Consider the following 15,887-nt stretch of genomic DNA (forward strand, 5'->3'; position numbering starts at 1 on the left):
CAATTTTTCCTCCACTTCTCTTTTCTGCTTCTTAAGGTCCTCTATGGCCTGTAACCAGCTCGTATTTTCCTTTGAAGCTTTTGGTGCAGGAGTTCTGACTTCACTGTCTTCCTCCTATTCCATGCTTTGCTCCTTTTTGTCCCCAAAATAGGAGTGTAATGTTGGAATCTTCTGTCTGCTTTGTTTCCTTTGCCTGGTCATGTCACCCCTCAGTCACTTGACCCCTGGGCTTTTTGCCACAATAGGACTCTGCCACCAGACAGGGGAGCTTTCGTCCCAAATGCTGGGGTTTTCTCAGGTGCCGGAGGTATTAGATGGGTGCCCTCTCTGAGGTCTCCACACGCTCTGGCAAGCTGGACACACACCCCAGGACCTCCACCCTAGATTGCAATCCAGATCCAAGCAGATTAAAGCAAGCGTGATTACCCCTCAGACTGGTGCTTGGTCTCCCTACACGCTGTAGGCCAGGAGCTGAAGCTGCCACGTGACACTGGCTGGCTGTGCCGGAGTCTCAGCAGCTTCTCGCCCCAGGGGCAAAAGCCACGCACTCCCACTTACTGGTCCCAAAGTCCAGACTGCACTGACTTCTCACTTTGTCCTTCGCATCTGTGTGTTGATGATTCTGGAAATGGCCACAGCTGCTGCTGATCTGGAGTCCCTCCTGCCGCAGCTGATCAGGCCCGCCCTGGGGTTAAAGCCTCAGAGTGGGGCTGAGCTCGGCTCCCAGAGTGCTGCACTGGATTCCTGCTGGCCTGCAGGGCTGTCCTCAGCGGGGGGGCTAGCTTCTCTGTGTCATTCTGTGGGTTCTGCAGCTTCAAAGTCTTTTTAGAGTCCCCTTTTTACATGAATTGGGGAGGGTGGAAGCCGGAGCCGTGGGAAGGTCCTGCTTCTACTATGCCATCTTGGCTCCACCCCCTCCCATTTTCTGATCTTTAGAAAAGCAGATATGTGTTTTTAAGTAATCCAAGGTAATATATCTTCTGGGACCCATGACTTTCTCCAATATTACTTTTAGTTCATCCCAAGTCAGGAATTTAAATAAATGAGGCCCCAGAGAATGTAAAAATGTAAATAACGGGGGCAAGAGACAATTCAGGTCAGGTGGTTGGCAGAGACAGAATGCTGAACTCAGGGTCAGGAGACACATGAGTTCAAATCCAATTGGTAATGTCTATTTGATGTGTGAGCCCAAGAAAATCACTTAACCTCAATGGGTCTCATTTATTTTTTTAATTTGTAAAATGGACATTATGGTCCCTAAGGTCAAGAGAACAACCCTGTTCTTTGTGCCTAAGAAGGATAGAAGAAATCAGTGGGGCTGGGGCTAGTGAGAATAGGCCTTTCTGAGTCTTGCTGTCCTAGCGGTCAGGAGAGATCCTTCTTACCACTTGACCCACCAGGTCACCAGGGCTTTTGTTGCCTTCTGATCAGGATGGGTTAAGGCCTGCCTGGTCAGTCCAGTGTGCCCAGGTGGTCCCTGTCACTTAAGAGGGGTCTGACCAGGCTCGCTCGCTGTCATTCAGGACCATGGGTCCCACTTCAGTGTCACAGGAAATGGAAGGGCCTTGAGGCAGAAGTGAGGATCCTTAACATGTGAAGGTACAGAAATAACCTTTTCTGAGTATGTCATCTGGAATCCTGGAAGGGCCTGAGAGGGGTAATAGAGGAGCAGGAGGCTGGGAGCGGAGGCAGAGGAATCCTTACTGGCACTCACTGGGCAGCTCTCCTTGGGTCTCAGTTTCCACTTCTATAAAATGGGGGAGATTAGACTAGATGTCACTTTGCTCTCTGGAGATTTTACTGGTTGTGCCCCACGGGTCCACACAGCTGTCTAGAATGGACCTTGTTGTTTCATTGGTATAGGGAACTCTCCAAGAGGAAATTCCACCAATGTGGGCTGATGCCCACTTTAAAGCATCCAGGTTTAGGGCTTCCCTGGGGAAGACCAGGTAAAGTGACTTGCCCGACGTTGCCCACTCAGTCGATATCAGAGGTAGGATATGAACCCAAGGCTTCCAGATTCTGAAGTTAGCTCTGTATACTAAAGTATACAGTTAAAAAAAGACAAAGGGTAATTAAAATAAATGTATTTGAGTCAGGAGGGGGACTTAGTTACTATACTAAGTGTGCTTTGTGCCTTCTAAATTTTAATGCCCTCCCCTCATTATAATTGTGATCTAGTTAAGCCTTGAAGGTTGGTAAGGATCCTTAAAGGTAAACATATTGAATTGTTGATTGTATTGTTGTTCAACTGTTTTTTCAATTGTGTCCAATTTTGTGACCCCATTTGGGATTTTCTTAGAAAAGATACTGGAGTGGTTTGCCATTTTCTTCTCCAGCTCATTTTACAGATGAGAGAACTGAAGTGAACAGGGTTAAGTGACTTGTCCAGGGTCACATAGCTAGTAACTGTCTGAGGTCACATTTGAATTCAAGTCTTCCTGACTCCAGACCTGGCACTTTATGCACTTCACCACCCTGCTGCCCAAAGGTACACATGAGGAAGAAGTCAGTACAGAGTTGGTGATGGAGTGTTGATTCGGGGTGGGTGGGGGGGAGACAACATGTAGTCCAGATGTATAAGAATGTGGACTTCATGAAAGAGGGTAATAGGAAATAAATATGGAAACTTGGGTGGGATCGTCATTGCCGAGTGCTTTAAAAGCCAGGCTGAAATGTTTATCTTTTAACTCAGAGACAACAGGGAGTCATTGAATGTTCTCTGCCCCGCCCCCCTCCCCCCTATCCCCGCCATGGCACAGGTAAGTGCCATGATCAAACTAGTACTATAGGAAAGTTATTTGGGCAGCTTTGGTGGGGATGGATTGGAGAGGTGAGAGGGAAGAAGGCAGTCATTTAGGAGGTGATTGTCTTAGTCCTGTCCTGGCAAGGGGTGATGAATTCCTAAACTAGTGTGCAGCAGTGGGAGTGGAGAGAAAGCAATGGTTAGGTGTGAGCAGAAGACTGCCTCTGGGCCAGAAGCTGCCTCAGAAAGGAGACAGGGAAATGCCGTGAGGGCTTAGGGGCATGAACCAACTCAGACACTTTTTCCAAGGCCAAGGACTCCCTAGTTGTCTCTTTCCTCAGCTACTGTGATGACTACAGATCTAGGTGTTTCCTACGAGAGAACAGAAGTAACTTTGCATCATTCAAGCCTTCCACAATCCTGAAGCTCAGAGGTCTGGTTCCAATGGGATATCAGTGCCCATTTGGTGTATTACAGGCTTGCCAGTATGGCATCTCTCTGATGAGAGAAGGTTAATCATCCTTGCTGCAGCCCCAGGTGAGAAGCTCCCCAAATTTCCAGAACGCCTGCATGTATTCACATCCGGAGCGCAGTGTGTGTGTGGGGGGTGTAACAGGAGATCTGTTAGCAAGATAAGGAGGCTGAGTTGATTTTGAACGATTACTAACTATGACACAATGCCAAACGTTCCAGATATTGAGAAAGGTGCCTCAGTAGAAGAGATTGCCTGCAAGGGGGAGCCCAGATGTTGGTTCCACAGACAGATTAAGGGGCTCACAAGACCAGCAGATCCTCAGGGACCATGTCTGTAGGCCATGAATGCTTGGGTGCCTGCTCACATAAAACTGATTCCCCCGACACCACGGGCAGACTGGCGAGACCTTTCTAAAGTCTAGGTACATATCTCAGATGGCACTCTGACCGAGAAGTTCCACTATCAGCATAACGACAAGAAGAATGGGTGCGATAGCACTGGAGCCCTCAGAGGGGTCTGCACCTGGGGGAAAGGTAAACAATGTGATCCTGCAGATGGACAACTCAGCACCTTGGTTCCATGGGGCCTGCCCCCCACTGGGAGCAGACACAAGCATTGGACTGGCTGTGTGGAAGGCTGGAGTGGTACGGTTTCTTCCGCACTACAGTTACTAATCCTGAACCCACAGGCAACCCAGAGCAGCATAGTGAGAGTATGGTAGTGTGCCCCGTGCCAAGGATTTCCAGATGCCTCTAGATCGTGTGGCAGCACTTTAGATCATACCACACACACGTGGGTAATGCAATGCCTCTACCCCTAGCCAAAGCCATTGGCTTGGAGATCAAGCTCTGTGTGTCAGCCAAACTGAAAGAGAATGGCACAATTAAAAATCAAAGAACAGGAGTGAAGGACAGAGTCACGGTGGACCACCCTTCTTAATGTGCCAGCCTTTTTATCCCATTGTACTCACGAAATGCCTACCTCCCTGGTGGATGCTGAGCTGTTTTTAATGACCAAATTATTAAACGGTGAAATTGTAAAGTGCCTTTCATATAGTCTAGATTTTAGAACTATTTTAGTTATATATTAAATGCAACTCCTAGTGACTGAAATATTTTTGCAGTTTTTATATACATTATAATAAATCTTTTTAAATTAAAAAAAACCATGAGAGATGTTGTGAATTGGTAGCAATTGGGAACAGACTGGATAGGGGGATTAGAGAGAGAGGGTGATGTCTAGACTGTGAGCCTGGTAGATTGGGAGGACGATGGTTTTATTTTTCAGTCATGTCCTGGTCTCTGTGACTCCATTTGGGATTTTCTTGGCAAAGATACTGGAGTTATTTGTCATGTCTTTCTCCAGCTCAGTTTACAGATGAGGAAACTAAGGCCAACAGGGTGAAGTGACTTGCCCAGGGTCATGCAGCTAGTAAGAATCTGAGGCTGGATTTGAACTAAGGAAGATGAATCTTTCTGATTCCAAGCTCAATGCTCTATCCACTGCTCCACCTAGCTGCCCTGCTTGAAATGAGCTTTATACTTATTTTTCTCCTTTTCTTTTGTGGGAAGAGGAGTAGACACTTTCCCTGTGGTGATTATGACCTGAAAAGGCCTTGGATTTCAGTTCGAATCTTGGCTCTGCTCGTTACAACATGCAGGCAGCATGCTGTCCTAAGAATGTTGAACCTGGGGGCAGGACCCCTGACAATCTGCCAGCTGGGTGAATCTCTTAACCTCTCTGTGGGCCAGGTGTCTCTGTGAGATGCTAAGTTACAGGACAAGCTAGCGTCCTTCAGAACTGAGTGGAAGCATCAGTGTCTAAAGGAAGCCTTTGCTTGTCTCTGCCCTACCAGCAGCTGTTGATTCCTGCTTACTCCACCCTTCTCCCTCCTCAGTTGCTGTGAGTTCATTTCATGCTTATGGCGGCAGTTGTTTGTGTCTCCCATTGAATGAAAGCCCCTTGAGGGCAGGGGCCATTTTCACTTTTATCTTTGTCTCGAATCTTGGCAGTCTCCCAGCATTAGGTATATACCGGTACTTCACAAACATTGCCTGGAAATCTTTGCCAATCACTTTCCCTTTGGGAGTTCCCTATGCAGGTGGAATCCCAGGCATGGCGATGGGATGTCATGGAATAGAGGGTGGAGGGCTGGCCTTGGAGGCAGAGCAGCATGAGCATGGGGGAGGTCACTTGGCTTCTCTCTGCTTCAGGCACAGATTATAAACGAGAGAAGATGCTTCTCTATTTTGGAAGTACTGAGCGGTCTTGGCCTAAAGTCTTCCCTTGGTGACCTTCAGATGCTGGTCATGTCATGCTCAGGTTAGGTCAGAGGAGGCTTTGGTCCTGACTGAGCAGGGCCCTTTGTATGAGGACTAGTCCAGCTGAGGCCAGAAGGACTTCTAGCCCCAAGGCAATGACCACAGCTGCCATATCTATGACGTGATAGACTCCTATCAAGTGTAGAAGAGAAGTGCTGCAATCTGCATTAGTGCACCTGTGCTCCAAGACACACTCGCCTGCCGTGCACACTCGCATGCACACATACATGCACACACATCCTTGAAGTACTAGAGATTTTATTCTCACTTAGCCTCGAGCCTTCTGACAACTCTTTTTTTTTATATTCCCAAGAACCATATGAGGTAGACAAAGTCTCAGTTTCCTCAACTGTAAAATGAGGGAGATGTGATGATGTGATGATAGCTATGATCCCATGACTCTCCATCTTACAAATGAGACAAGTGCAGCCTGGAGATGCAGTAACTCCACTGGTGCGCTGAGAGGTGAGGGAGTCAAGGACAGAGCCTGGGTCACAAGACCAGCAAGGTGACAGAGGAGAGATTTGGACCCAGGACCTCTGACTGTTGGTCTAGGTTTCTATGTCAAATTGATCTGAGTTCTGGCCCCTTGGGGTCAGTCTTCTTTTCCATGTCTAACAGGAGACTTCTTGTGATTCCTATCAGCCCTATGTTTTGATGGATATATGACCCCAGAAGACCAGAAAGGCTAACATTCTGGATCTGAGCAGCCTTGGATGTTAAAAATATCCAGCATCCTGAACAATATCCTTCCAGAATGGAGACCCCCTAGCAGGAGCTCTCTGGCTCAGCCCTGTTGCTATGGGGATGCTATTGGGAAGCTGTCCTCATTTGGATCTGGTAGATGGAGGGAAGGGGGAGGGATGAAATGAAGATGAAGACAGTTGGGGAAAAGTGATTAAATTAGTCTTCCTTAAATCTGGGAGGAAAGGGGAGACTTCAGCCTTGGGTATTCAATGCAATAAGCACTTAAATACTTTTCTTCCTTCTTCCTCCCTTCATCCTTCCCTCCCTTCCTCCTTCCTTCTTCTTTCCTTCCCTTCTTTCCTTCCTCCACTCCCTTCTTTTCTTCCTTTTCTCCCTCTCTCCCTCTGTCTCTCCTTCCTTCCTTCTTTCCTCCCCTACCATGGTGCTAGGATGTCTGCTGGATCTATAGACAGAGGTTACAGAGTCTCAGCCCTCCAGGAGCTTGTAATAGGTACACAGAGGTATATAATGTACAGAGAAATAAATAAGTTAATTATTAATTAACTTTAAGTTAATTGGAAAGAGGGCGATCTTTAATAACTAGAGGAATAAGGGAAAACTGCTTTCTTTCTTTTTTCTTTCGCTTTTTGGAGGGGGGAAGGCAGGGCAATTGGGGTTAAGTGATTTACCCAAGGTCACATGGCTATTAAATTTTAAGTGTCTGAGGTTGGATTTGAACTCAAGTCCTCTGACTCCAGGGCTGGTGCTCTATTCACTGCACCACCTACCCAGCACAGGAAAGCTTCTTAAAGGAAACAGCACCAGAACTGAACCTTGAAGGAGGATAAGAATCTGGGGAGGCAGCAGTGAGCCAGGAGTGTTTCACACATGAGAGAGAGCCTGTTCAAAGGCTCGGTGGTGGGAGATTGAGCGCCCAGCTTGGAGAATAGACAACAACCTAGTTTGGCTAGAATGTAATGTTTGTGAAGGGGGAAACTCCCAGGTCACACGACCAACACAATGAAGGTCTAGACATGTTCTCTTTTCCTCAGGATCTCTCAATAATCGAAATTATTGCCACAGATAAAGCAATTTCAGCTCTCTCTATGGGCTGGGACATCAAGAACCCAAACAAGGGAAGACTCTGTGAACTAAGACCAGAGCAAATTAATATCTAGCCCTTAATGTCCATTCACTCAACACTCTCTGCCAGACAAAGGCCAAACCATTGGTTTGAAACAGAACTCAGCTCTATGCCTGCCCATTGCCCCACTCCCAGTGCACAGAATTCCAAATGGCAGTGACTTTCCCAGGCAGCAGCAACAGCCTGGTTCTACGTGTTCTATGCTCCAACAGAGCTTGGCCAGAGAACGGATTAACAGAGGGAAATAAACACATGGAAGGGAAGGAAGGACGATTTAGAAGATCACATCAAAATGCAGTAACATTAAAGCAAAGCATGGGGGAATGGAGGTAAGAAGGTGGAGTACATGCCAGGACTCAGCTGATCTCTCCCAACTTGTCCTCCAAACAACTTTAAAGTGATGCCTCAAACAAAAATTTGGAGTGACAAGCCAACCTAAGGCCAGAGGGAGACATTCTTTGAGTCTAACACAACTTAAGAGGTCTGTAGGAGAGGTCTGTAACACCGGGGTTGCAGGAGCACCGGCAGTGATCCTGGGAGGTGACTAAGGGGGTGGACAAATGGTCACAAAGAGATTATAGGGGACCCTTTGCTAGCCCTGGGTGCAACTGATACTGATATAGGCAACTCTTGCCTATAGGTAGTTCTGGGTCATAGTTCCAGGGCACTATGGGGGGGTCTGTCACAAGGGAACAAGGAACCTGGTCATAGTTCCAGGCCCAGAACAGTACTGGTACTTGTGGCTGTAGGGAAAGAGGGGCCTTTCCTGGGTTAATACCAGAGTGCAAAACAGAAAAGCAATGACTATGCCTTGACCAGATCGAAGCACCAAAAACTTGCAGACTCCCAGAAATAACTGAAAATGGCAGCACAAAAAAGCCTGAAGCTTGGCACAGTGCTTTCCCACCCCAGGTGAGCAGAGCCCAACTTTAACATAAAGTTTAAAGTGAAGAAACAGGATGGAAAAATGAGCAAACAACAGAAAAATAACTTGACCATAAAAAGCTGCTATGGTGGCAGGGAAGACCAAGACATAAACTTAGAAGAAGGCAGCAATGTGAAAACAGCTATAAGAAAAACCTTAAACTTGAGAAAGCTGGAAAGCATCTGGCAGAAATGGGGCATAGGCCAGCATCTTACCTCATTTACCAAGATATGGTCAAAATGGACACATGATCTACATACAGAAATATTACAAAAAAATTTAAAGAACATGGAACATGTTACCTATCAGAATTATGGATAGGCAAATCATTTATGAATAAACAAGAGATAGAGTATTGAGGTGTAAAATGGATAATTTTAATTACATTAAATTAACAAAAGGTTTTGTACAAATAAAACAAATGTAGCCAAGATCAGAAGGAAAGCAGAAAATTGGGAAAAATTATATAAACAGTTTCTCAGATAAAGGTCTCATATTTCAAATATATAAAGAACTTCATCAAATCTCTAAGAATACGAGTCATCGCCTAATTGATAAATGGTCAAAGGACATGAACAGGCAGTTTTCTGATGAAGAAATCAAAACAATTTATAGTCATATGAAGAAATACTCTAAATCATTACTGATTAGAGAAATGCAAATTAAAACAACGTTGAGACACCATTTGCATTTCTCAGATTGCCTAAAATGATTGAAAATGAAAGCAACAAAAGTTGAAGGAGGACGTGGAGAAATTGGGACATGAATTCACTGTTGGTGGAGCTGTGAGCTGATTCAGCTACTTTGGAGAGAAATTTGGAAATTGTGCTCAGACAGTTATTACACTGTCTATACCGTCTGACCCACCAATGCCATTGCTAGGTCTATTTCCAAAGGTTATTAGGTAAAAAGGAAAAGAACATATATTTTAAAATATTTATGGCAGTTCTCTGTGATGGTGGCAAAGAACTAGAAACTACAGGGATGACTGTCAGGTGGGGAATAGTTGAAAAGGCTGTATTATGTAATTGTGATGGAATACTTCTGTGCTATAAGAAATGAAGAGCTCATTGATTATACAAAAACATACATAGACTTGCACAAAATAATGAAGAGCGAAATGAGCATATCAAAGAAGACGTTGCAGACAGTAACAGCAATATTGTTTTTAAAACATCTGTGGGTGACTAAGTAATTTTGGTTTTTGATTTTTTTTTTTGGAGGGGGGAAGGTGGGGCAATTGGGGTTAAGTGACTTGCCCAAGGTCACATGGCTAGTTTTTTGTGTTAAGTGTCTGAGGTCGGATTTGAATTCAGGTCCTCCTGACTCCAGGGCCAGTGATCTGTTCACTGTGCCACCTAGCCACCCCTTGACTAAGTAATTTTTAAAAATCCAATTATTTTTATTAATTATTAATTTATTTTTTATTAACTTTGAGTTTATTTTATAAACTTCTAGATTTATTAACTTCTAGTTTACATCATTCATTTCCGCAAGATTTTGAGTTACAAATTTTCTCCCCGTTTTTCCCCTACCCACCACCCCAAAATAGCGATATTGCTGGATATCCCCTCCTCCAATCTGCTCTCTCCCATATCTTCTTCCATACCCCTTCCAACTTTCCAGTAGGGCATGGTGGATCTCTATGCCCCAGTGCCTGTATATCTTATTTCCCAGTTACATGTAAAATAATATTAATAATAGTATATATATATACATATATATATATTTAAACATTTGATTTTAAAACTTTGAATTCCGGATTCATTCCCTTCCTCCCTTGTCACCTGCCCTTACTGGAAAGATAAGCAATTAGGTACAGGTTGTACATGTGTAGCTACACAAAACATTTCCATAGTGGATATATTGTCAAAGACAGACTATATTTCCCTCCCTCCTATCCCACCTCCCACTTGTTCTGTTCTCTAGTTTGATCCTGTCCCTTTTCAAAAGTGGGTGCTTCCAACTTCCCTCCCCGCCCCAGCCTGCCCTCCCTTCCATCATTCCCCCTCTCATCCCCTTCCCCCCTACTCTCCTGTAGGGTGAGATACCCTATTTAGTGTGTATGCCATTTCCTCCCTAAGCCAAATTCAATGAGAATAAGGTTGACCCATTCCCTTTTGCCTTTCTGTTCTTCCCCTCCATTGTAACCATTTCCCTTGCCTCTTCTATGTGAGATAGTTTACCCTATTCTGTCTCTCCCCATCTCCTCTCATTATATTCCTCTCTCACCTCTTAATTTCACCTTTTAAGTATCATCCCTTCCTATTCAATTGGTCCTCTGCCCTCTATCTATGTATACCTGTACACATATGTACACACATTCACATACATATTCATATACCCTCCTATATAGACATATATACATGTGTATATTTCTCATACTGAGAAAAGTTTCATAAGTTACAATTATCATTTGGATGTAAATAATTCAACTTTGATAAATTCCTCATGACTTCTTTTCCCTGTTTACCTTCCCATGCTTCTCTTGCTTCGTGTATCTGAATGTCAAATTTTCTATTCAACTCTGGTTTTTTCCATCAAGAATGCTTGAAAGTCTTCTATTCCACTGAATAACCATATTTTCCCCTGGAACATGATACTCAGTTTTGCTGGGTAAGTGATTCTTTGTTTTAATCCCAGCTCCCTTGACCTCCAGAATATCATATTCCAAGCTCTTTGATCCCTCATTGTAGAAGCTGCCAGATCCCGTGTCATCCTGATTGTGTTTTCACAATATTCCAATTGTTTCTTCCTGGCTGCTTGTAATATTTTCTCCTTGATCTGGGAATTCTGGAACCTGGCTATAATATTCCTAGGAGTTTTCTTTTTGGAATCTTTTTCAGGAGGTGATTGGTAGATTCTTTCAACCTCTATTTTGCCCTCTGGTTCTGAAACATCAATTTTTCTTGAGAATTTCCTGAAGAATAATTTCTAGGTTCTTTTTAAAATCATGGCTTTCAGGTAGTCCAATAATTTTTAAATTATAACTCCTGGATCTATTTTCCAAGTCAGTGGTTTTCCCCATGAGACATTTCACATTGCCTTCTATTTTTTCATTTGTTTGGATCTGTTTAATAGTATCTTGATTTCTCATAAAGTCACTAGCTGCCATTTGCTCCAATCTAATTCTTTAGGAATGATTCTCTTCAGTGAGCTTTTGAGATTCTTATTCCATCTGGCAAATTCATCTTTTTAAGGCATTCTTCTCCTCACTGGCTTTTTGAGCCTCCTCTGCCATTTGAGTCAGTCTGTTTTTTAAGGTTTTATTTTCTTCAGTCAGGTTGTTGACTCTCATTTCATAATTTTCTTGCTTCGTTCTCATTTCTCTTCCCAATTTTTCCGCCACTTCTCTTATTTGATTTTCAAAATCCTTCTTAAGGTCCTCTATGGCCTGTAACCAGCTTGTATTTTTCTTGAAAGCTTTTGGTGGAGGAGTTCTGACTTCACTGTCTTCCTCCTGTTCTATGCTTTGATCCTTTTTGTCCCCAAAATAGGAGTGCAAAGTTGGGTTGCTCTGTTTACTTTGCTTCCCTCCTTTGCTCATGTTGACACTCAATTATCTTAGATCCAGAGTATAAAATAGAAATGGAAAGTATCCACCTTTCACCTCCTAAAATAGATCCTCAAAGGAAAAGTTCTAGCAATATTATAGCCAAATTCTAGAGCTCCCTGGTCAAGGAGAAAATATTGTAAGCAGCCAGAAAGAAACAATTCAAAAATCATGGAGACACAGTCAGGATCACACAAGATTTAGCAGCTTCCACATTAAAGGAGCTGTGGTCTTGGGATATGACATTCCAGAGGTCAAAGGAGCTAGAATTACAACCACGAATCACCTATGCAGCAAAACTGAGTACAATCCTTCAGGGGAAAATGGATATTAACAAAGTAGAAGACTTTCAAGTGGTCCTTATGAAAAGACCAGCGATGCATAGAAAATTTGACATTCAAATGGAGGACTGAAGAGAAGCAAAAGAGGTCAACACAAAAGAGCAATCACAAGGGACTCAACGGAGTTAAAGTGTTGGCACTCCTACATGGGAAGAAGATCCATGTGACTCCTAAGAGCTTTGTCATTATTAGAGCAGTTAGAACGAATCTGCATAGATAGTGGCCATGGGTATGACTTGATGATGTTGGAATGATTTCCAAAAAAAGAGTGTTGGGGGGAGAAAGAGGGATGATGGGGAGAAGGGGGAAGGGAGAAGTAGAATGGGCAAATTTTCTCACATAAAGGAGGCATGAAAGGAAGAACTTTTATAGTGGGAGGGAAAATAGGGGGGTGGTAGTGGTGGGCAGTGCCTGAACCTTGCTCTCATCAGGATTGATTCAAAGAGGGAAGAAATATACGTACATACTTACACACACACACACACACACACACACACACACACATATTTACACTTAGTTGGGCATAGAAATCTATCTTACCAAATAGGAAGGTAGAAAGGGAAGGGGATAAGAGATATGGGGGGCAGAGAGAGATTATAAGGGAGTAGGCAGTTTGGGGAGGCAATGGTCAGAAGAAAGACAGACTTTTGAGGAAGGCCAGGATAATGAAAGACAGAGAGAGACAGAGAGAGAGAGAGAGGAGGAGGAGGAGGAGAGAGAGAGAGAGAGAGACAGAGAGACAGAGAGAGACAGAGAGAGAGAGAGACAGAGAAGATGACCAGAGGAAAATGGGATGAAGGGAAATGCATAGTTAGTGATCATAACTGTGAATGTGAAGGTGATGAGCTAACACATAGAATGGAAGAAGGTAGCACAATGGATTGGAAAATATAATCTAATAATATGTTGTGTATAGAGACACACTTGAGACAGAAAGACACATGCAGAGTTGAAATGAAGGGCTGGAACAAAGTCTATTATGCTTTAGCTGAAGTGAAGAGGGCAGGGGTAGCAATCATATCTCAGATCAAGCAAAAGCAAAAGCAGAACTAATGAAAGTTAATCAGGGAAATTTCATTTTGCTAGAAGGTACCATAGACGACGAAGTGATAGAAAAATGTTTATAGCAAATTTCTCTGATAAAAGTCTCATTTCTCAGATATACAGGGAACTCAGTCAGATTTATAAAAATAAGAGCCATTTCCCAATTGATAATTGGTCAAAACATATGTGTAGGTAGTTTTCAAAAGAAGAAATCAAAGCTATCTGTAGTCATATGAAAAAATTCTCTGAATTACTATTGATTAGAGAAATTAAAATTGAAGCAACTCTGAGGTACCATTTCACACCTATCAGAAAGAACAAATACTGAAGGGGATGAGGGAAAATAGGTACATTAATGAATTGTTGGTGGTATAGTGAACTGTCCAACCATTCTGGAAACAATTCGGATATACATCTAAAGGTCTATAACCTGCGCATACCCTTTGATCCAGCAATAGGCTGACTAGGTCTTCATTCCAAAGATAACAAAGAAAAAGGAAAAGGACCCACATGTAAAAAATATTTATCTCAGCTCTTTTTGTGGTGGCAAAGAATTGGAAATTGAGGGGAAGCTCATCAGTTGGGGAATGGTTGAATAAGTGGCATATCATTGCAATGAAATACTCTTGTGCTAAATGACAAGGAGGGGTAGTTTCATAAGAAAGCATGACAAGACCTATTTGAATGGATTCAGTGGGAAGTGAGAAAAATGAGGACATCACCGTGCATAGTAACATCAAAAATGATTAACTGTGAAGGATTGAGCTACTGTGATCAATACAATGATCCAAGACAGTTCCAAAGGACCCGTGATGACAAGATGCTAACCAGCTTTGGAGAGAGAGCTGTTGAGCACTGCGTGCAAATTGAAATATAATTCACCGGGTTTTTTTTTTTTGCTTTGTTGTGTGGTGTGACTAATATGAAAGTATATTTTGCATGATTTCACATATATAACTGATATCATATTTTTTGCCTTCTCAGTGGGTGGGAGAAGGGTGGGACAGTGGGAGAAAATTCTGAAATCAACGTTTAAAAAGAAAAGAATGTTTAAAACAAATATTAATGATTTTAAAAATAAAAATAATACATGATCTCTATGTAAGTAAAATAGATTGATCTTGAAGATATGATTGCATAGAGGTAATTTCAATATTATAGGGCTCTCAGAAGAACATGACAAGTTAAAAGAATGAACACCACAATGCAAGATATAATATGAGAAAACTGCCCAGAAGTTCTGAATACAGAAAACTAAATGCCAATTGAAAAGATCCGTAGATCATCTCTAGAAAAAAGCCCAGCTATGTTGTAAATTCCAGGATACATAGCAGTTAAATCGGACAATTCCAAAAAGACCCTTAAATAGAAAGGAAATTTGAATAATACAAGTGTAACACAAGTGTGTTCTGAAGCACAAAGTAGCTGAAGGAGCAGCCCATTGTTATGTACCTTGAAAATCTAAGCCTAACCTTAAATAAAAATAAGAGAGAGAGATGTTCAATAAAAGCATTTGAAATATTCCTAGAAAGAAAACTGGATCTGAAGAAATTGTCTGCTTTCTAAAAATTCTGGACAACAGAAACACAAGAAAGGAAAACAAATACAGTAACTAAGGACAACAGCAAGAACATCAATATAGAGCAACCATTAAGAGATGACTTCCAAAATGTGTATGAGGAGACAAGGGTGAATGCAGAGTCAAAGAGAAGTGATGGTGGAGAAACAGACCTGAAGCACCATGGACTATACCTCATAATACCCCACCTACAGACGAGTCAGTGTTTTCTGGAGATTGGCAGGACATGAATGGCAGAAGAACAAGGGGCCAATGGAGGCCAGAGTGAAGTATCTAGTTAATTATGGGGGTCAGAAGAGGCAAGAGTGAGGAGGGATGGAGAAAGTGAGTGAGTGAGTGAGTGAGTGAGTGTGCGTGTGTGTTAGTATCACAGAGAATATGAAAGACACATTTCAAAAAAGTGACTCAGAGGGAGACCTAGAGAACAAGAGATTATGATCGGAAAAGGGAAATTCCAAGTCCAGGATTGTGGAGATGACACAATTTGGGGTATGTTAGTTGGGGCTATGGTGTAAGCAACCCTGAGGGCATGGAAGAGAGTAGAAATGTATATTGTGGGAGTTGAAGCAGTGAGTCATCACACATTCAACCTACTCTCCAGGGTTAAGTAAATTTCACAATATCATGAAGAATTCTGGAGGAATGTTGGGCAGAAAATTAAAGGCATATACCATAGTTGTGGAGTCCAGCTTAACAGATCATAGTAGATAAAATCTATAGGGCTTTAAAGTTTGCAAAACTCATCACACGGACTTGTGTTTGAGCCTCATTACAATCCTGGAAGGTAGGGGCTTTTATTACCTCCATTTTACAGATGCAGAGACTGAGAGTTTGAGTGGCTTGTTCAGTCACACAAACTCATGAACACATGAGGCAGGATTTGTGCTCAGGTTCTCCTGACTCTAAGTTGACTTTATCCTTGCTGGTTCATAAAATATTACATAATAAACGCTGAAGTATTTAAATGTTAAATTATTACATTATGTAATATTAAAATATCACATAAATGCTGAAGTATTTAAACGTTAAATTATTACATCATGTAATATTAAAATGTTACATAATAAATGCT

General features: G+C 42.6%; 1 protein-coding gene across 1 annotated transcript in view; it reads left to right on the top strand.

Annotated features, from left to right (window-relative positions):
• Positions 1–2,753: 2,753 nt before the first annotated feature.
• Positions 2,754–15,887, top strand: part of LOC138172034 (large ribosomal subunit protein uL23-like) — a 118,426-nt gene continuing 105,292 nt past the window's right edge. Inside the window, exon 1 of the mRNA XM_069101640.1 lies at positions 2,754–2,762. Within this exon, the coding sequence (XP_068957741.1) occupies positions 2,754–2,762 (9 nt within the window). The remainder of the gene's footprint in view (positions 2,763–15,887) is intronic.

Source organism: Petaurus breviceps, unplaced genomic scaffold (genome assembly GCF_028583685.1).
Source record: "Petaurus breviceps papuanus isolate PSGF00001 unplaced genomic scaffold, PetGlider_PUasm1.0 490, whole genome shotgun sequence".
NCBI classification, from domain to species: Eukaryota; Metazoa; Chordata; class Mammalia; order Diprotodontia; family Petauridae; genus Petaurus; species Petaurus breviceps.